This window comes from Heloderma suspectum, chromosome 7 (genome assembly GCF_057233095.1).
Source record: "Heloderma suspectum isolate Gila_16-S chromosome 7, 16-S_ref, whole genome shotgun sequence".
Classification (NCBI taxonomy): Eukaryota; Metazoa; Chordata; class Lepidosauria; order Squamata; family Helodermatidae; genus Heloderma; species Heloderma suspectum.
In genome coordinates, this window is record NC_139464.1 from 46951337 (window position 1) to 46974062 (window position 22726).

Here is a 22726-nt window from a genome sequence, read left to right on the forward strand (position 1 = left end):
AGCCCCCCCCGCCCCGCCTTACCACCACTGCAATGCATCCAGGAGAGAAGCAGCATCTAGGAACACCCCCAAATTCCACGCCTGAAACAGATGCCACCAATCCATCTATTTGAGGCAGATTAACCCCCTCAATAGCATTCCCTACCAGCTACAACTATGTCTTGTCTAAATTCAGCTTTGAACCTTGTTATTGTCATCATCATCTGTTGCAAACAGGTGGATTAGCAGTAAATGAACTTTAAATACATGGACTTATTACTCAGGTAGGTTATCCAGCCCATAATCTTCATCTACGTCCTTCTGCAATTACATCTTGCAAGGGTACAATGAGTAAAGCACTAACACACCTATCGAGGCAGCTATATTAACAGTGAGTGACATTCCTACAGTGATTTCAGCTGAGAAAAGGGAAGGAAGAAGAATCGGAAAAGGCAACAGAAGCTGTACGGCTGCAATCTCCAGAACAAGAATTAGTGAGGGACAAACGAGGTGGAGGGAAGAGGATGACTCTCCTGGCTGTGATCCCAGCTTCCATCTCTGGGCTGTGGACCCTGGTCTCATCCTGCTGGAATAACCCCACAGCACTGGCCATGTCTCTCATAGTCTCGGCTCTGCTGCTCGATTATGTGAAGCGGAGGAAGAGATGTAGTCGCTGTCCACCGGGACCTGCTCCTCTGCCTTTCCTTGGGAATTTGCTACTCTTTGATATAAACAACCCAGTTAAGTCTATCGTAAAGGTAAGTACTGCCTCAGCGCCTTTGAGGACACTGCATGTTATGGAATCAGTGGCAAAACCTACAGTGGTTCGTGAGTTATGGTTGAATCCCTTCAAGGCACAGTTCATGCTGGGGCTGGGTGCCTGGGAGTGAGGGCTCGTGCCTGGGGTGGGGGCCTGGAGGTGGAGGCTCCAGGCTGAGGACAGTGATTTGGGGAGGAGCTCATGCCTGGGTCTGCAGGGTGGGGGCTCATGCTAGGGGTGGGTGTCTTGATTCAGGGCTCATGCTGGGGATGGGTATCAGGGGTGGGGGTTCGTGCTGGGGATGGGGCATCTGGGTGGGAGCTTGGTTGGGGCTCCAGGCTGAGCAGGGGGCAGGTTGAGGGGTGGTTGGGGGGTGTATCTAGGTCTCTGAAGTGGAGGCTCATGGCCAATCTAACTAGTGGGGTGGAATGGGGGAGGTCAATGGAGGAGGAACCAAGGGGGTCACCAGAGGGGGACCCAAGAGCACCTATTTTGCCATACACAAGCCTTTTCCTACATAGTCCAATGCCTTGGTTGATTGACCTGGACTAAGCCACTCTACCATGGGGCCCTCTTACCCCGCCCCCTCCCCTGGTGCATGCCACAGCCCCCAGACCTGTTTTGCTTCGTTTTTGTCCTTATGGGCAAATGCACAGAACGGCGTTCCCAACCATAACTACAGGTGGCCCAACTGGCCAATCACAGCATTAGCCAAGCTGTGAGAAGTGGCTGCTCCAGATATCTGGGTCTCCCTCAAGTCACAGCTCACCTTCCAGGCAACCTTCACCCCTGACAACATCCCCATATGATCCTCAAATGCTCTCCGCTGTCAGTGGGAGAGGACTTCTGGCTTCCCCCAACAGGGATTTATCTTTGCCTCTGACCACAAACACCAAAGTCCGCTGATGCTGCCTCTCGTTTTTAGAGTTAGTTATTACAAGGCCCCCCTTCATGGATCACTGCCTTGTTGTGGCGAAGGGGCTTGCATAACTCAGTGAAGCCATAAGCTATGCCGTGCAGGGCCACCCAAGACGGACAGGTCACGGCAGAGAGTTCTGACAAAATGTGGTCCACTGGAGAAGGAAATGGCAACCCACTCCAGTATTCTTGCCAAGAAAACCCCATGGAATGTATCACAAGGCTAAAAGATATGATGCCGGAAGATGAGCCCCTCAGGTCGGAAGGTGTCCAATATACTACTGGGGAAGAGCAGAGGGTATTTCCAGTAGCGCCAGAAAGAGTGAAACGGCTGGGCCAAAGCCGAAAAGACACGCAGCTGTGGACGTGTCTGGTGGTGAAAAGAAAATCTGACGCTGTAAAGAACAAAATTGTTTAGGAACCTGGAATGTCAAATCAATGAATCAAGGTAAGCTGGAGGTGGTCAAACATGAGATGGCAAAATTGAACATTGACATCTTGGGAATCAGCGAACTAAAATGGACAAGCATGGGCGAATTTAATTCAGGTGACCATCATATCTACTACTGTGGGCAAGAATCCCTTGGAAGAAATGGAGTAGCACTCATAGTCAACAAAAGGGTGGGAAAAGCAGTACTGGGGTACAATCTCCATATTGTCGCCCTGCTTATTTAACTTATATGCGGAGTACATCATGAGAAACGCCGGGTTGGATGAATCACAGGTCGGAATTAAGATTGCTGGGAGAATGATCAACAACGTCAGATATGCAGATGATACCACCCTAATGGCAGAAAGCGAAGAGGATTGAAAGAGCCTCTTGTTGAGGGTGAAAGAGGAGAGTGCAAAAGCTGGTTTGAAACTCAACATTAAAAAAACAAAGATCATGGCATCTGGCCCCATCACTTCCTGGCATATAGAAGGGGAAGAAATGGAAGCAGTGACAGATTTTATTTTCTTGGGTTCCAAGATCACCACAGACGGTGACTGTAGCCATGAAATTAAAAGACGCTTGCTCCTTGGGAGGAAAGCTATGGCAAACCTAGACAGCATAGTAAGAAGCAGAGACATCATCTTGCCGACAAAGGTCTGTATAATCAAAGTTATGGTTTTCCCAGTAGTAATGTATGGCTGTGAGAGCTGGACTATAAGGAAGGCTGAGCGCCAAAGAATTGATGCTTTCGAACTGTGGTGCTGGAGAAGACTCTTACAAGTCCCCGGGACTGCAAGGAGGTCCAATCAGTCAATCCTAAAGGAAATCAACCCTGAGTGCTCATTGGAAGGACAGATACTGAAGCTGAAGCTGAAATATTTTGGCCACCTAATGCAAAGAGAAAACTCCCTGGAAAAGACCCTGATGCTGGGAAAGACTGAAGGCAAAAGGAGAAGGGGATGGCAGTGGATGAGATGGCTAGATAGCATCACCGATGCAATGAATATGAACTTGAGCACACTCCGGGAAAGAGCGGAGGACAGGAGGGCCTGGCGTGCTATGGTCCATGCGGTCACGAAGAGTCTGAACTGAACGACTGAACAACAACAAATTATAAGGCCACCTTTTCCTGTTGGCTGCATTGTGCGGTCACTGTTCATAGTTAACGTGCCTCTGCTGTGTTGGATCGGTGTGTTGGGATCCCATTCACCTTTTGGGACTATGCAGCAAGGCGCCCCCCCGTCTAGCTGGAAATACCTAGAGTGCAGCTTGTGGAGCGCTTCTTCTCTCTGTGATCCAGCAACCTGCACCGGTTGTTTCTGTGGACTGAGGGAGAGGGCGTGACGTGATCACTGGCATCTGAGGTGCCCTCCTCGGCCGGAACCAGTGTGGTACTGCCTCTAGAGGGCTTCCTTCTGCACATGTCGCTGAAGTGGTTTCACTCGCCAGTGCCACGTTCCCCGCAGCACTGCCCTAATGCCGGATGCTTCTCCTTTATTCTCTCATGCTTTCTCCCTCAGTCAGTCCGGACCGTCGCGCACTCAGTCTGGAGGCCTCTGTCGTTGCTGTCTTCAGCTGTTGTCCACTGCATGTATTTCAGAAGACGCAGCGTCTCCCGGGGCTTTCAGCCTTTCTCGAGAGGCTTTCGCTGCATGCCCCATGCCTAAGCATCGGTCCCATGTGAAGACCACCTTCCCTGAGGCGCTGCTCTCACAGACAGGGTCCCAGGTGCCACAGACATGGTAGCTAGTGTGTGCAAGGAAGTGACACGGGAGTCAACACTTTCCCCTTTTGATTGCTCTCCGGTGAAAACTCCCACATGACAGGAAACAGTTGAGACAACAGTAGGTGTCTAGGGCTCCCAGAACAGCAGTCAGGGAACAATCTGTGCTCAGCTTTAGGCGCTGTACTCCTCTCTGTGCTTTCCCCCTAAGATATGTAAAAAAGCTTAGCCTCCCTGGTGATGTCATCTTCTTCAAAGTCAGATCTGTACACAGCTTGATCTTGAGCTAGGTCTGTTGCCTGCGAGCTCTAGAGGTGCAGGAGGCTTCAGAGTCTGTTCCATGGCTTCAGGCTTCGAATGGCCATATTTTGGAGAAGGTACCGTTCATCCGCAGCCATATTTAAATTGGAAATGAAAAGATGCAGCAACAACTATGCCTACAACCAAAGCATTATTGAAACCAGAAGGTGAGTCCAGCATGAGGCTTAGAGGTTTTCTGCAGGAGGCATTTATTGTGTGCTCATCATTCCCAATGCATGATTGTTTATGTGAGTTTGGACAAGGTTGTGACCCTCCAGTTTTGTTTCTGTGTTTAACCGGCACTTTTGCGAGTTTTTTAGAGCAGGGGAAATGTGGTATTATTTAAAGAAAGCCAACGAAAATGCTATTTCCACTTATGTACTTGTGCTATCACGCTATACCACAGTGCCACCTAGAGGTTATGTGGTGGAAAAGCAAGGAAGGGCTTTGTGTAGTGTTCGGATCTCAATTGTGCGATGAATCCGAAAGTAGATATGGCAGATTTACAGCCTCATGCAGAAAAGTTCCTAGAGCTGTTCCCTAGTCTGCTCTCCTTAACTTCAGTTCCAGTGATCATATTGCACCAGCCGGCCATGGTTTCCTTCAGGATACTCTAAGGCTGCAGGACCACCGGCAGAACATCGTAGTCCCCATCCCCACTGTCCCATTTTCATTCCCGACTGACACTCAACATGTCATTGAGACGGAGAGACATTCCTGCTCCACCCGACTAGCTTGTTTCTCTTCCCCGAACAGTTGTGTCCGTGACTCACCTGACCAAGACACAAAACCCCGGCTGCATGATCGGACCCTCTCAGCAGCAGAGATATGATTCCCAGCTGACTGTTCTGGGCGTCAAGAATTCTATGGGTTGTGGTCCCTGCAATACCCTTCAGGGCAACTAACACGAAGTGGTGCCACAAAATATATATTTATTGCTCAAACACTGTTAAAGAATAACAGAAGTTTGCAACGATGCTAGGCGCAAAAGTCATTACTGCCTGCAATGCAATTAAGAGGATTACAAGCATGCTACAAATAGCGGCAGGACTCCACCTGAGGGGGCTTTCAATCTGAAGAAGAGGTCAAGAAGAAGCAGGGAAACGGCAATAGGCTCAGTGTGAAAATGCATATCAGTGATAAATAGCATGTCCAGGCCAACAACGAAACCATGCAGTGGCTTTAGACCTAAGCATCTGGACTCACAGTGATGGAGAGCTGACGGGAGAGAAAAGGAATAGCACTGCATTCTTACACTGGTGGTTTTATGAATCACTTATAAGGAAGCACTCAATTGTAGGGATGGCGGAGAAATCCGCCACGGACCCCAGTGAGTCCCTCGGAGTCCATGGCGGAATGGACTACCCCTGGTGCCACCATCTGAAATCCCCCCGGGATGGACCCTACTTGGCGGTGGCTGGTCCGGGTTGTCATCTTTGTTCCGCAGCCATCCGCTGTGACACAGTACTCAACCATCCGCTGGACACAGTACTCCAGATGAGGCCTAACCAGTGCTGAGTAGAGGGGAACTAGTACTTCCCGTGATTTGGAAGCTATCCTTCTATTAATGCAGCCCAAAATGGCATTTCCTTTTTTGCAGCCACATCACCTTGTTAGCTCATATTCAGCTTGTGATCGACAACAATTCCAAGATCCTTCTTGCTTGTAGTATTGTTGAGCCAAGTATTGCCCATCTGGTAACTGCATTTGGTTTCTTTTTCCTAGGTGCAGAACTTGGCATTTATCCCTGTTAAATTTCATTCTGTTGTTTTCTGCCCAGCGCTCCAGCCTGTCAAGGTCACTTTGAATTCAGTGTCTCTATGGTCTTTGCTCGCAAGACAGGTTGGGTCTTGTTCTGCACGGCTTGGTCTGCTCGGGGTTCTCAGGTCTCCTAAGGACTCGGGATATTGCTCCTTCTTAGCTCTAGCTATTCTCCTTTCGGTTTTCGAACTCCTTCTGTTCTGAGCTCTTCCCTGCCACTGCTGCTCAGCCTGTCTCCTTGTGTGTCTATCAGTTCTTTATCTGCTCCCATCCCAGTCTCCAGGGTTTGCCCTGTCAGTGTCAGACCAGTACCAATGCCTGATTCTGCTCTCCGCTCTCAGCATCTGAGTGCAAAATTCCCCCGGCAAGCCGCTTCCGTCCTCTTCACAGCTTGTCACTTCCTCCGTTCTCCACTTTTCTTCCTCTGCTTTCACCTATGGCCCAAGCCTCATCTCCTGCACATTCTTCCCTTCCCTCCATCGCTACCTTCTAATGTCTGTTTGGCCTCTTTCCATCATGCCCCTCACCCACACTGCTCCAGCTTCCCTGCTGCTCTCCAGCTTCCAGGTTGGGCAACAGGCTCCGGGTGTGTGGCGGTGCCTGCTTCTCCTATCACCAGCGGGTTCCCTCACCAGCCTAACCTGGCTACGCTAATCACTGGATCATGGCCCTCATTCCCTCCATGCCTGTCAGGCAGGCGGCAATGCCTCAAAGGTACAACATGCATTCTTCCCTTCTCCCCGTTTCAACTGCCAGTTGCTTCCCATGTGCAGCTCTTTTCTCCCCTATTCCCATCAATAACCAAATGATATAATTTATGGTCTACCCATGGGCCATTTATGGCCTTCCTGCACCCCGGCATACTTTGATAGCGGCTGATGTTGCCTTAAGAGGTATGCCATTTGCGTCCCTGCTCTTTGCCATGATAGGCTATGTAAATATTTATGTAGCCAATCATGGCCAAGGGCAGGGACGCAAATGGTGTCCGCTACGCCGGACGCCATTTGCAGCTGCAGCCCGGCAGCGGATGGAAGTCCGGCTGCAGGCAGCCCCGGCCGGCTCACTGCGGAGCTGATCCAGCCGGGCAGGATTCTGGGGGGAGGGACGGATCGCCTCCCCCCCCCACCATGGATGCCCAGATCAGAACGGGGTGAGTATTCCATACACCCCTACTCAGTTGTTCATAAAACATGTTCTCCACAATATCTTCACTGTTACGTGACTTTGTTTAGTATGTTTTCAAACTTTGTTTAGTTTGTTTCAACAGCTTCAAGCTTGAAATGGGTCCAGACTTTCCCACATGCGTTTGTCTACAGCCTGAGTCATTCAAGGTGCTCTGTTTTTGTTGTACGTCAGATGAATTTGTCCTGTTTTTTTGTTATGTATCATAGTGGAGGGGAAAGTTTGGACCAGCCGTCTCACTCCAAGCTGGATGGAAGAATGTCGTCATACTGAATGGGTTCAAGATGACAAAGGAGGCACTGGGACAAAAAGCCGAGAACTTCATCGACCGACCACCAGTTCCACTGCTGAAATTAGTAGGCCATGCAAAGAATTGTCAAGGCAAGTGTTGCTCTCTTCTGAGCAGAGGCAAGACAGGGGCGCATACCAGACCTTGACTTTGCTCCAGCACATGCACGGGCAGCACAGCTCTGTCCTGCTATGGGAGAGCTCTGGCAGCAGGACGGGGAACAGTGCAAGAGCAGGGAGAGAGAGTGCGGAGTCCATGTCTCACTTGCAAGCGTCCCCCCGCAAGGAGCAGCAGAAAGGCAGGCAGGCCACCATGGAGGTCTCGGGGTGGGGGACGTGCAGCGCCATGAGATGGCGAATGGCAGCGCCAGTCCCAGTCACCAGGCCTGTAGGTGACATGGTGATGGACAACCAGGTCTTCGGTGAGCTGGAATCCATAGGGTTCAGGTACCTGACGGAGCTTGCAGCCCCCCGTCTCCTGCTGCCATCCTGCACCACCTTCAGCAGGGAGAGTCCTGCATCCTGTACCAGTCAGCCAGGGAGAACGTCGTAGAGCAGTTGCAGAGGGCAAAGCTTCGCGGGGCACTTGTAGGAGCCTGTGGGGACAGGGTAGCCCGAACTGAGGGGACACCTAAGACAAGGTGTTGGTGGGCCCTCCCTCGTTCAACCCTTCTCCGTCCCTCTCTCTTTCACACGTGCAGGCAGCGCCCACCTAGTCAGACAGACAAGTGTATGGCCCGCCCTGCCCCAGGATGCTCCCAGCTGGTCCCTCAGCCCCCGCGGCCATACTGCGGCTCTCCCTCCCTCCTCCCCAGGTGCTTTCTTTTGGCTTCCGCGCCCCCAGCTGGCTTCCCACAGCCCTTCTGAGCCACCGAGCCAGGGCTCTCCCTAGCCCCTGGCTCTGCAGCTGTCGCCCGCCATCTTAGATTACCCCCAAAGCAATGCCCGACGTCCACGTGTCAGGCATTGCCTTTGGGGCAATCGTGACATTTCCTGGGTGTGCTCACACCTAGCTCCTGAGTAATGTGCCTTGAGTCCCGTTGTGGGGCACCCATTTCTGTGGGATACGTGGCTGAGCCCTGCCCCGGGGACATAAGCAGAGGCTCACAGCCAGTGGCACAATTGCTCGCTGGGTCCTCTCCCACATCTCAGCTGGAACTGCAAGCTGTCTATACATCATACTTAACTGTGCAAAACTTAACTGGTTTGACCATGACCAAAACTTACCTTTGAACCTGTGCGGAGTGGAATTCCTTCCTAAATTAGTCATGGGAACACTCTGTGGGGTAGTTTTTCAGATCAGAGAATGTATCTTCCTTACAAGGTCCTGAGTCCCCAAACAGATTTGTTTAAAGGGCAGATATGCCATTTAAAAATAGAAAAAACAATTTTGGTGTACTGCTGTTTCATTTCTTGCACCATATCATGAAATGTGTTCCTTTCCAAACTCTATAGCTACTTCCTCAGGTCTTTTTCTCCCCCGCCCCGCCCCCCCGTGCCATTACTATAGAGATCAGGATTACAATGAGAGTTTAGAAGACAAAAATTTACTACTTACTACGTGAGAGGTAGATAGAAAAAATAACCTTTACTGCTTCCACATTTAAATGGATAATTAAGACCTGAAGATTAAGAGAGCTGAGAGTGATCCTATCTAGATAGGCGGCCGCCTCCAAACTCGGAGGCAACTCCCTATCCTAAGCAGGGCAGGATCGTGCCCTCCAAGCGTCTTCTGCCCTGCTTTTTCAGCTAGACAGCCGATTGCGGCTGTCTAGCCATGGGAGGATGGCGCAGGGGAGGAGGATGCTGTACGACACATTGGATGTGTCGTACAGCCAGATGCGCTGTCCCCGCCCCGGAACACCCCCAGCCACACCCCTTTCCGGCCACTCTGCACTCCTCTTGAGAGCATGGAGGATGGGGCTGTTCCGCAAGGCAGCGCGTAACGGGGGGGCGGTTCCTGGAAAACAGCATATCCTATGGCCATCTAGCCGCTGTCTAGTGGCCATAGGATGCTCCCTCAAGGACCATTAAAACAAGACATCCCCAAAACAACCCACTGCAAAATCAGAGATAAATTGTGCACAAATTCTCAATGCTGCCAAAGCAAAGAGAGAATGTGTGAGTTACGGTGGAATCTATATCAGACAAAAGATTGAAACTCTTCTATGGAACAGTGTTACAGTACAGGTTAGACAAAATAAAACCCAGAAATGTAGACCTTGGCTCAGAATATAAAGGGCAGGACAGCAAATAATGTGGCAGATCTTCAATTCCTGGAGCATCACAAATACATAAATGTTGAGCCTGAGGAATTTGAGAATGTCTGCTGTCATTGACTGACTGATTGATTACATTTCTATCCTGCCTATTTACCTGAACCAAGGCAGCGGGAGTGCCAGGAAGCAAAATAAAAAGTTTTCTAAGAAACGTATTTTGAAGGCCTTCTAATCTGACCATCGGAGAGACTTCCCAGCCCCAAACTGCAGCCCCATATAAAATCTGGACAATTACCTTTCTCTGAAAAGGTGGCAGTCTTATTCCACACACACTCCTTCACTGCCAGAAACCTAAGAAGCTCCCATACAATGACATGAGGTACAACTGGAGAATCTGACAAAACCTGTCAAACTGCTGGGAATCACCAAGGAAACGTTAAACTCCTATAAGCAAGCTATTTACACTTTCCACCTCAAAACTGGCAGGGACCATACACAGGCCTACCTCTCCTACCCTGCCACGTTCCAGATCTACCCAGTAAGCAGGTTTCCAAGGGCGAGACACAGCCCCTACTGCCCCCAGCCCCATTTCTGGTTACACAGGCAAATACAGTTCAGCGGACTCAACCTTAATGAAGGACTGCAACCCTGAGCCCAGGGCCACCACTATGGCCTTACAGTACTGAAGTATAGAACATGTATGCCTGGAATTTGAGTAGGACGTACCTGGAAGAGATATGAGAGTTTTGGTCAGAAGTTTATCTTTACTGTGGCTATTTTACCCAACCATGGTACTGGCATTGTTCGTTATCGTTAGCATCATTATTTTATTATATTGTCCGATGCACCTCAGTAAAAAGATTTATTTTAAAAAATCTTCCCCCAAAATAGAATTGCAAGGATTTCTGGATTCCTGCATTATAGTCAAGGGGGAAACATCCGAAGCTTCAGAAAACAAACCAAACTGGGGCTCCACCTTAAATCCAGACCGAAGCATGAGGCCTATGTGAGGCTTCAGACAGAGGTAGCCTCCTATCTACAGCACCAAAGTGGGGTCCAAACTATGTTTCCCCCCAATCCCCCCTATTCACTCAAGCTCATAAAGAGACACTCAGTCACCTGTGGAAAGCCACACATTGTAGTGACTGCACAGAGAAGTTTTACAGAAGCTTTACATACATGTAAATGATGTAGGTATGGACAGCAGGTGGGCCAGTAGCTTTTGAGGACTTATTTACAAAGTCAGCCATCCTGGTCAGTAGAGCAGCTATAACCTGTTGGATGTGTGATTGGAAGTAGCATGAACCAACTTGGAGGGCAATTTGGACGGCAGTAACGAAAACAAACTTGGAAGTCTGGAGGAGAGAAGAAGACAAATTCACGGAGAATAGAGCTGTCAGCGGCTACTTTTCATGACGGCTAAATATTACCTCCAGTATCAGAGGCAGCATGCGTCCAAATACCAGTTGATGAGGAACATGAGCAGGAGGGTGCTTTTGCCTGTGGGCTTCCCATAGGGCAGCATCTGGTTTCCCACTATGAGGACAGAATGCCGGACTAGATAGGCCGTTGATCTGATCCAGCACTGCTCTTCTCATGTATGGCAACACCACTGAAAGTTAACAGGGCTTGACCAGACAATTCAGCTGTTATGAGCTCAGAGGTTTAGCAGGAATCGGTGGGAATTTCCAAGGAGACTATCCCAATCTGCCCTTCTAACATATCAGAAGAAAAACTAACTAAACCAGAACTAAACTTTGGAATGGTTCTTGGGATAAATCAAGAGAGAAATCACGAACTCACAGGAATGTGTTTTATATCCTTCAGGAATAGTTATGGCAACATGCAGCAGTGGCTGGAGGGAGCAGAGGAGATTCTGTGTCTCCACCCTGAAAACCTTTGGGATGGGGAAGAAAACACTTGAGAAGAGAGTGTCTGAAGAAGCTGGATATCTGTGCTCTGAATTCAAATCCAAAGAAGGTACATCTCATTCTGGGGGAGAAGGAGAGGGCTTGGGGTGGATATGAGGAAGAAAAGTGCTCATTGTGGCTATTTTCTTAATAGCTGAACATAATTCTAGGTTTGGTCTTGGGTCAGACTTGATAAGAAGATGGGATGAATGATACAACACAGGTGAGGTGATCTTGAGAGCATAAAAGCAACTGAGAGGAGCAGCAACACACACACAGATCATACACTCATAGAATCATAGAAGAGGAGGGTTGGAAGAGGCCTATAAGACCACTGGGTCCAACCCCCTGCGCAATGCAGCAATCCAAGTCAGAGCATCCCTGACAGGTGGCTGTCCAGCCTCGTCTTGAATGCCTCCAGTGTGGGAGAGCCCGCTACCTCCCTAGGGAATCGGTTCCATTGTCGTATTGCTCTAACAGTCAGGAAGTTTTTCCTGATGTCCAGCCGGAATCTGGCTTCCTGTCACTTGAGCCCATTCTTCCGTGTCCTGCACTCTGGGGTGATTGAGAAGAGCTCCTGGCCTTCCTCTCTGGGTCAACCTTTCAAGTACTTGAAGAGCGCTGTCATATCTCCCCTCAGTCTTCTCTTCTCAAGGCTAAACCTGCCCAGTTCTTTCAGTCTCTCCTCATAGGGCTTTGTTTCCAGTCCCGTGATCATCTTCGTTGCCCTCCTCTGAACCCTCTCCAGTTTGTCTGCATCCTTCTTAAAATGTGGTGCTCAGAACTGGACACAGTACTCCAGATGAGGCATAACCAGTGCTGAGTAGAGGGGAACTAGTACTTCCAGTGATTTAGAAGCTATCCTTCTATTAATGCAGCGAAAATGGCATTTGCCTTTTTTGCAGCCTCATCACCTTGTTAGCTCATATTCAGCTTGTGATCGACAACAATTCCAAGATCCTTCTCGCTTGTAGTGTTGTTGAGCCAAGTATCGCCCATCTTGTAACTGTGCATTTGGTTTCTTTTTCCTAGGTGCAAAACTTGGCATTTATCCCTATTAAATTTCATTCTGTTGTTTTCTGCCCAGCGCTCCAGCCTATCTTGAGCACTTTGAATTCAGTGTCTCCTTGGTCTTTGCTCACAAGACAGGTTGGGTCTTGTTCTGCACGGCTTGGTCTGCTCGGGGTTCTCAGGTCTCCTAAGGACTCGGGATATTGCTCCTTCTTTGCTCTAGCTATTCTCCTTTCGGTTTTCGAACTCCTTCTGTTCTGAGCTCTTCCCTGCCACTGCTGCTCAGCCTGTCTCCTTGTGTGTCTATCAGTTCTTTATCTGCTCCCATCCCAGTCTCCAGGGTTTGCCCTGTCAGTGTCAGACCAGTACCAATGCCTGATTCTGCTCTCCGCTCTCAGCATCTGAGTGCAAAATTCCCCCGGCAAGCCGCTTCCGTCCTCTTCACAGCTTGTCACTTCCTCCGTTCTCCACTTTTCTTCCTCTGCTTTCACCTATGGCCCAAGCCTCATCTCCTGCACATTCTTCCCTTCCCTCCATCGCTACCTTCTAATGTCTGTTTGGCCTCTTTCCATCATGCCCCTCACCCACACTGCTCCAGCTTCCCTGCTGCTCTCCAGCTTCCAGGTTGGGCAACAGGCTCCGGGTGTGTGGCGGTGCCTGCTTCTCCTATCACCAGCGGGTTCCCTCACCAGCCAAACCTGGCTACACTAATCACTGGATCATGGCCCTCATTCCCTCCATGCCTGTCAGACAGGCGGCAATGCCTCAAAGGTACAACATGCATTCTTCCCTTCTCCCTGTTTCAACTGCCAGTTGCTTCCCATGTGCAGCTCTTTTCTCCCTTATTCCCATCAATAACCAAATGATATAATTTATGGTCTACCCATGGGCCATTTATGGCCTTCCTGCACCCCAGTATACATTGATAGCGCCTGATGTTGCCTTAAGAGGCTTAAGCCTTGCCCCCATGCAGAAGGACAAGCGTGGACAGGTTGCATTTCCAGTTGAAATGTGCAAGTAAACCGAAGAAACTGCTGTAATACCACGGTCAGCCTCTTCTCGGCACTTCTGTAAGGTAGGATCTGAAACTGGGCGGCAATGAAGGCAGGGGCAGGGCTGCCAGTCCATCTCCTTGCTCCCCTCCTCAGTTGTTCCTCTGCCTCCTCAGGAGCCCCTCCCCATGCTTTAGCAGCCTGGCTACAGGTAATGGTCTTCATTTGCGCATGCCGAAACGCAAGGTCATTCCCGATCAACTCTCCCCACGGGGAAGAAGATTTCTCCTGATGGATGATCACGTCTAGTTCTCCCGTGCAGCCCCAATACCCCACCCGAACCCTAGCAATGGGGACTTCAATCTTCGGGGAGTTATAAGGGGTCACAGAGTACGTCTTACCTTGTAAGATTGTTGGGGTGAGACCAACAATCCTTCCACCAGGTATCTATAGTCCAGTGTTTTAGAGGAGTGAGTTGTGTCTTGGTGGCAACTGATAGTGGCATCTTATTCCATCTGCGAATGGGTGAAGCTCCCGATTTCTGCCCCATAGCCCCTGTAACCTTCTTTGGGGTATTTTTTTTTTAATCTTTGTTGGTTTGTATTTTCAATAAATTGTTATGCTGTGTGAATGGTAGAACAACACGGGGTATGTCCATTCTATGCGGAAAAACCGACACAATTGGTTCTTTTCACGTAGTTGCGCCATTCACACAAAGCCCCAAGCCATATGGAAAATACCTCCTAAATGTCTGAGACTGTGTTAGAAGGGCACCACCGTCAGAATGCGTTCTTGCCTGAATTGTTCTTGCCTGGATGATGAGAAGCAGGCCATATACAATGACGACACACCTCTAATCTCTTTGTTTGCTCTTGTATCTCATACAGGTTCTCTCTTTAACCCGCACAACCTCATCTTCAGGGCGGTAGGTAATATTATCTGCACTCTAACATTTGGTGATCGCTTTGAATACAGTGATGGGACCTTCCTGAGGTTAATGCATTTGACTGAGGAGATCATGAAAGGACTAACAGGCATCCTGCCCCAGGTACCTTTCATGTGTTTGATTGGACATTAAGGGGAAACAGCCATCCACATTTGGTGGGTGAACGCATAAGATAGGGCTTTGGGGGTCACCAAATCAAATATGGGAGGCTTATGGAGGGAGTGCCGCTGGAGCACCTCCTCGTGAGGCAAAAAGCTCATCGCGGGCAGCAGCATGACCACGCCCCTCCACGTCGAAGTCGCCCCGTTCTGAGAGTGACCATAGCACCTTGTGCTGTGCATCCTGCCCCGTCTAGCTCTGCTCCAGTTCCCCGCAACATGGGTGGGCGAGGACCAGTCACCAGGGATGGCGGGTTTCATGTAATGTGTCTCAGCAAAGGGTAGCAGCAAAGACAGGAGTTCAGGGTCTTTCTATCTCAGGTCTTGTTAATATGATTTTTTTCTGAGTTAACTGAAAAGTTACATTGACAATGACAGCAGATAAATATACCCCTATTGTGGGAGGCAGGGCTGTGGCTAGGGAAGTGTGGGTTACACAGTCCTGCAAAACAGCCCAGAGTTATTCCCATTTTTGGAGGGGCGTGTGTCAGAATAGTGTATGAAAACTCTGCAGCATGGAGCAGTGTTGTTGGTGTTTTAGGGAAAGGCAGATGGGGCTGTGAAATGAAATGTAGCAGCAGCGCCATTCCATTTTCAGCTGTCGCCAGAGGCCCTATTGGAACTCGGAATCACTCTTAGGCTTCGTCACTAAATCAATACACATATACAAACACTCGTAAATAAAACTCTAAATAGTTAGCACCACTTTCATTTGAGGATAATTAAGGTGTTCCTTGTTCTTCGTCATTTAACCTTCAATTTTACTGATATCATCTACAATTATTTGCACACCTTAGCTACACCTTGGGTGGAAGGAGAGACTTTTTTCAAAATTCTTCTAAATTGAAGCAGAGGAACAAAACAAAAGTCAACCCTTCCAATCCACATGAGGGAAGAGTGGGAGGACTGGGGATGAAGTTGGGAAAGACATTTCTCCCCTCAGGAAATGAACTAGTTAGGAACTTTCTATCAGAATGCAATTTCATTTCAAGTGAAATACCTCATAGATGTTACCCATGTGTCTTAAGAGATAGACATGTACCTTTCTTCTTTGACTACTGCTATACCAGCTTATGGCCACAGGAACCTGGTTGTCCTATTTTCCTGGACCTCATCGTAAAGTTCAGAGACTCCATGATGATTTTAGCGTTGTCATAAGAGAGATTGTGAATGAACATAAGAAAACCAGAGACCCTGCCTTTCCGAGAGATTTGACAGATGCATTCCTGGAGGAAATAGAAAAGGTAGGACTGTTTGTTCGTTCATTTGTTTTTACAGCTTTTGGGTTTCAACTGCTTAGTGATGGAAGACGTTTTGTCACATACACCACGCCAGTAGAACTGCAGGATCCAGTAGGACTGCGAGAGTCCTGGCTCGCCGGGGTTGCTGCCCTTTTTAGCACTGCTACTTGCCCCCAGGGCTGCTCGTGCCCACCATCCAGGATGCTTGCCAGGTGGGGCTTGAGGGTCCTGGAAGGCCCCTTGCCCAAGGCCCCTTCAGACCTGGCATTGGCTCTGGTTGCCATCAAGCATGGCCCAAGGTGGACTAGGGATGTACGAAAATCACTTACCTTTCGGGGATTATGCTAATGGTTGGGGGGGAGGCGTTCCGTCCCTCCCCCCGGAATCCTTGCCGCGGGGGGGAGGTGCTCCGTTCCTCCCCCCCCCGGAATCCTGGCCGGCCGGCTCCGCTCCACAGGGATTCTGCGGAGCCACCGGCCAGCTCCGCCAGCGGCCGGACATCCAGCCACTGGCTAGCAGGGACGCAAATGGGCGCCACCATGAGCGCCACCATTTGCGTTCCTTATTTTGGCACGTCTTAGTCTACATACACATTTTCGTAGACTAAGACGGCAAAAATAAGGGGAACGCAAATAGCCAAAAGACGTGCCAAAATAAGGAATACAAATGGCGGCGCCCATGGGCGCCGCCATTTGCGTACGCACTTTTTTTTTTTTTTTTAATCAGCCGTGATAGGCTACGTAAACATTTACGTAGCCTATCACGGTGTTTTTTTTAAAAATCTAGCTGTGATAGGCTACGTAAATCTTTACGTAGCCTATCACTTTTTTTTTTTTTAACTGGAAATGGCGGCGGTGGCGGCCGGTCAGAAGACCGGCTGCCGCAGCCGCCACTGCCGAACCGCTGCCGGAGCCGCCGGCGGAAACGCTGCCGCCAGGAAGATCCGCCCAAGGTAAGTCATTCGGCCTCCCCGAGATCTGTGGCAGAATTCTCTGACATCCCTAAGGTGGACTGAGGGCTCAGCCCTGACAAACTCCGGCCACATTGCTAAGGGGACTTACCAGACTCCGCAGGAGGCTATGACTGATTGTGGCAGGTCCCACATTTGCAGTTGCCTTTGATAGGCCGCTGAAGAAGCCCCGGGTGCAGATTCAGTCAGTTACATTACTGGCCTGTCTCCAGTAAACTACCAGGTTTAATAAAGCCATGGTTGGGGTGGAGAGCAGTTCTTCTCTCCCCCTTGTCGGTACTGCTAGTAGTAGGGAAGGGTGAGAAATGTTTTCAGTTCACATTTCAGCCAGAATGTAGTTTGCCAATGGAATCCATATATTTCCTGAGTTTCGAGTGCAGGTCACAACAACAACAACAAATGCATACAAATACACATACATTTCAAGAAGTGCACACAAAAATGCTGTATTTGATGGGAGAAATATGTACATTTGCAGGCATTGTCACAAAATGCATACATTTGGAAAGAATGCATTCAAAAGTGTGGATTTACAAAATGTGCATGAAACTGCACACAAATTTTCACACAGACTAAAATAAAATTCACGATGTGATGCAGAATCAGGACAGAACATCCTTAGCATTGGAAAACCAAGAAGCACAGCAAATCGAGCCTGACAGATTCACCCATCCCTAGGAAGTAGTGATGTTGGCGGTTGGGCCATGCGTGCAGAAAGGTATATGTGGCTTCATAGGATGAAGAGAGCCCTTGTTTTGCCTTTGGACATTCACCATGCACTCCGTTGTGGTATCTTATGGCAGCCATTAAGCAAAGTGTTTCCACGTGCCTGGCCAGTGACAGCCAAAGCTGTGGAGCAGGGCAAGGGACAGCTCAGAGTAATGCTGTCAGAAGAGGAGCTAAGTTGTATTAGATGTTCCAGAGGGGAAAGCTCTAGATGGGGCTGGCAGTTTGGCAGCAGCCATGTGCTTTTTCTCAGGACACCATTTTCTGTATTCTTTGCCTTTTCTTTGCTTGAGTATATCTTGCACGTTACTGACGATGAGCAATGTCACAAATATGATGCAATATTATGCCATTTCCATTTGAATTACCAACTTATTCAAGTCCTTTCAGGCTAAAGGGAATCCAGAGAGCTGCTTTAGTGAACAAAACCTTACTTGCGTTATTTTTGACCTGTTTGCGGCTGGCACTGAAACAACTGCTTCCACCATGCTCTGGGGGCTGCTGTATCTGGTCCTTCATCCTGAGGTTCAGAGTAAGTGATAAGCACTGGGGGAGACAGAGGTGTTTTAGGGTTTTTAAATCCTCCCAGAGAAGATGTGTTGTTGGATGGATTAAAAATCAAATAAATAAATACATAAAATCGGAGTGCTTACCCAATCTAAGGGTTGGGTGTATACCAAGGGTCTGCGCAAGGCAGGTTTCTCAGGGAGGCAGGAACGGGAGCTGGACAGCACCTTGGAGAACTCTGAGCGGGGTGGAAGCCAGACTAACTTCTAAGCGTGATCACTGCTGGTGATGCCTGGTATTGCTCTTTAGTCATAAGCAGAGGTGTAAACTTTCCCAAAAGCATGAAGCCAGAGAGAGGGGCATATTCCTAAGTTGTCTTTCTCGGGGGCATTTTAATTTTTAAAGTATAAATGCCTCCATTGCATATTAACAGTAATTGCAAATATACTATAAGAGCCCCCTACCCATGCAGCTTCCTGAAATAACTACCTGAACCTGGAAACATTAAATCATGAAAAATATGTGTCCCACTTCCAGATTTCCTGCTTTGGGTTTGGGGTGTCTTCACATCTGTTGACTAGGTAGAGATTGGAAGGAAATAAGTTTTCACGCTTTCAGCAAGCAAGGCAAGGGCCTAACTGACCCACAGAGAGCTGGGCAGACTAATTGCGAGCATGAAAATGTATGATGGGAGGATGAGAGGAAAACTCGCACTCCGGAATGTGAGTTTCCCGTTGTGAATACACCGAATTCGACTCTCTCTGTGGTTTGAGGATTTCGTTCTGAGTGCTGCACCTGAAGCATTGTGACATTTGATGGTTTGTCTTAAACAACAGCGCACAGCAGGTCTGGTACTCTGTTAAATCTCTCTCCTTTCTGAGAACAAGTGTGGTAGAATAGGTGGGCTTGAATATGGGACACCAGCTCAGACACAAAACTCTCAGTGGCCAGGATTGCTGTGAAACTTAAAAAACACCACTTGAAGCTGCTTGGAGGAAGGGTCGGATACATATGCAATACTTTCACACTGCAGTCCTACACATGTCTACTCAGCAGTAAGCACCACTGGGTTCAAATGCACTTACTCTCACACAGGTGAGTATAGGAAAGCAGACTAACAGTTTGAAATGTATTAATATTTCCAGAAAGAGTCCACGGAGAAATTGATGCAGTGATTGGCAAAGTAAAGCCACCCATGATGGAGGACCAGTCAAACATGCCGTACACGAGTGCTGTGATCCATGAAATTCAGCGTTGTGCTGATATTGCACCTGTTGTGTTTCCTTACCAGACACACAAAGATACTGAGGTTGGCAAGTTTGTCATCCCTAAGGTACAGTCCCTGAAAAACAGTTGTTTTAGAAAATAACATCGCAGTTGTTAAATCACAACCTGGTTGATCACATGAAAGACCAGAGAACCATCGTTAGTGCTAATAGGGTTGGAGATGGGAGAACCAGCCATTTTCAAGCTCAGCTAAATTCTCTAACTCATTTCGAAGCTCATGTCAGCTCATTTCTCTTTCAACCTGTTTTTCAGTTCATTGGAATGGGAAAAGTGAGCATTTCTGTGCATAGTTTTCAAAAGTGCACACTTTTCCCTATTGACTAAAGTGAGAAAATGCTCATATTTGGAAAACATGAGCATTTTAAAGTGCACTTTTTTAAAAGCAATAACAAATTCAGGATTTTCCAAATGTTTCTCAACATAAGCGCTCCTGCTGATGGTCACAATTCGGGATTGCAGACGGGACATGTTCGCAAGATTTGCCAACAGAACTGACTTTCTCGTACATCCCTGTAAGAGGTTCGTCTGGATCTCGTGACTGCATGGTAAAAAAATACTTGCTAGAATCCATATTGCGGGTATATTATCTACCCTCACACCAGTTGGAAAAAAAGGACTATCAACCCTCTCCCATTCCCATCTGAGATGCTTTTTAAAAACGGGGCTCTGAGCTAACATGCAAAATGTTTTGGAAAGGGAAGATACGATGGCAACAGCAATGAAGGGCTTGGTGCCCCCCACCCTCCTCCAAAGCCACTCGAACAAGCCGACCGTGAGATTCCTGATCTCACTGAGGTTCTGGGAGTCGCAGTGCAGGCTCTCATCTGCTTTCAACTGGAACAAGCGTCGCTCTGGAGCCAGCATTGCGGCATGCCTGCTGCGATGCGCCAGCGCCATGCAGTGGCCCCAAAGGTTGCCCGGGCGATGAGTGCGCACTGCCGCTTCTGCAAGAGCCGCCCCGGCCCAATCTAACTAGGCGGGATAGTCATCCGGAGCACTGTGAGGAGGAAGCCTTTTGGGCACAAATCACCCTAAGAGCACTGCAGGCACCGTGGGCGCAAGTAGCAGAACTGGGAATGTCAAATACAGGAAGCTTTCAGAGTAGAATTGCAGCTGCCAGAAGCCTGAGCAGAATGGACACACTCCTCTTTGGACAGCACACAGCACTGTTCTCGCTGTTCCTTCTGGTCTCTGTGCGATCACACAGAGGAATTGTTTTGGCCGAAGGTAAACAGAGATGGAGGATTTCAATTTAAACAGAACACCCACAAACAAGGCAGTGAGCACAATTCATTTTTTAAAAAAACTTACGTATTTATTATCGGAATATACTACACTGCGTTTTTATTTACGAAAATTTCGCGAATCTTTGCAGATGATGAAAAAAAGCTGCATGACTGCTGGCTCCGCAGGACCTCGTGGTGCCGTTCCGCAGAGGATTCCGTGGCACGGACTGAAGGGAATTCGATCCCATTTCTGTCCATGGCAGGATTCTCTGACATCCCTAGATGTCTCTCCATTCTCTTCCTTAGTTGCTGTCCAGGGTGACCGGGAATGTTTCCTCCCAATAGCCTCTTGTGTGCAGGAACTGAACCTTGCAAATCAGGCAACCCTTCGATAAAAGCAGCACATATTTTTGTTTGTATAAAGTATTGATTGTATTGCATAGTGTTAAGAGCAGCAGAGGATTCTGATCGCTTTGTTTCTATGCCGTGTTAGGAGACCGCAGTCTTCAATCATTTGTCTTCAGTGCTGAAGGATGAAACCATGTGGGAGAAGCCACACGAATTTTACCCGGAGCACTTCCTGGATGCAAATGGGCAGTTTGTCAAGCGAGAGGCCTTCCTGCCTTTCTCTGCAGGTAAATCCAAGAGAGGGATGGTTGGGACATATGGAGAAAAGCTGCAGGGCTGATTTCCCAGAGGAAGGTGATGTTTTCCATTGTCCATTGTGTGGACAAAAGGGAGAACTCTAGATTCAAGTGGGTTGTCTTCAAAGCAGACACCGAAATCTAAGTCCAGTGAGTACCCAGGTGTTGCAAGCAGTTTTCCCCATTTCCTAGCAACCTTGTAAGGATCAAGTCACACTGAGAACAAGGTGATTCTTTGTCCCAGAATTCCTTTGTGTGTGTGCATTTCTGTAGAGCCCTAGGGCCCATTTCCAGAACCACTGCAGCCTGGGGTCATGTGGTAGGGCTGAATTCAACTTTGGGGACACCTCCAAGAGCCACCTCAAATGTTGCTTTGTGGTGATGCACCAAAGAGCAAATGTGGGCTGATTTGAACCCATGGCGGCATACTCATGTGACTGGATTGGCAAGGGGCTGGAGAGGGTAGAAATCGACGTGAGCTGTCATGTGACATGTGAGACGTGTGGCTGTCTTGGACTGAAAAGGGTGGTTGTGTCCCTGAGTAAGAACTGAAGGCTGCAGAGAGAGGGAGAGAGGGATGCTGCGTGGCCCTTCCTCCTGTTCACGTGCACAAAATATTCTGCTTCCGTTTCCTGCAGGTCGCCGTGTCTGCCCTGGAGAACAGATGGCTAAAATGGAGCTCTTCATCTTCTTCACCAGCCTCCTGCAGCATTTCACCTTTTGTGTTCCTGAGAACTGTCCCAGGCCCACGGAGGAGAGAGTATATGCATTAACCGTCAGTCCAGCTCCTTTCCAGGTCTGTGCCATTCCTAGATAATGGCTCCAGGATATCCAGTACCGCAATCTGTGGTGACCTAATAGGCACCAGCACAAATACATTTGTGAAAACGTTTTGGAAGAGAAAATTGATCTTTGCAATGCCTTACTGTGGAAATGATGTGCCCTATGAATTAAAAATGGTAAGGACAATAAACTCCAGCCATGTGATACCAAATTAGGGGAAGCTCTCACTCATGCTTTCCGTGACTGCAGGACACAGGGTGTATTGGGGTGACCATGTAGGACAGAGGCAGGCAACAGGGCAGTTGTGAACCGTGCGTGGTCCCCCTGTCCATTTTGGCCTCCCCCACTGCCCCCAAAGTGCGGAGACACCACTGCGACAGCAGGAAGAAGTGCATTTTCCCTTCAAAACGAGGGAGCCGGGGAGCACACACCTTATTGTAATGCAGCGTCATGCTCTCCCAGGGTTTCCAGGAATACAACTGTGCCTTAAAACAGAGCATGGGCTCCACACAGGCCTTGTCTCAAAGGGAAAATTCATCGATGAGTTCAGCGGTGGCAGTTGTTGCCTAGGGCTGCACCCCGGTGGGTTGCGAGGACAGAAATCGGCCCTCGGGCCCTTGGAAATTGCCCGCCTGTGTTTAGGGGAAGGCAGATTGTGGAACTTCTCCCCCACTGGCTTTATACTGCAGCTGATTATTTATTAGCAAAAGCTACACTGTTCATTACTATGAGGTGCGTGCGGTGGATTGAAGTCTGAGACTG

The 22726-nt window shown here is 48.8% G+C and overlaps 1 protein-coding gene across 1 annotated transcript; it reads left to right on the forward strand.

Moving 5' to 3' along the window:
• Positions 1 to 395: 395 nt before the first annotated feature.
• LOC146339705 (cytochrome P450 2D6-like) lies at positions 396 to 22177 on the forward strand. The gene is made up of 9 exons (XM_084811764.1): positions 396 to 737; positions 7266 to 7437; positions 11391 to 11543; positions 14364 to 14524; positions 15651 to 15824; positions 17908 to 18049; positions 19170 to 19357; positions 21031 to 21172; positions 21820 to 22177. The coding sequence occupies exons 1-9, from the start codon at positions 504 to 506 to the stop codon at positions 21996 to 21998; spliced, it is 1545 nt and encodes a 514-aa protein (XP_084667890.1). The 5' UTR covers positions 396 to 503; the 3' UTR covers positions 21999 to 22177.
• Positions 22178 to 22726: the final 549 nt, after the last annotated feature.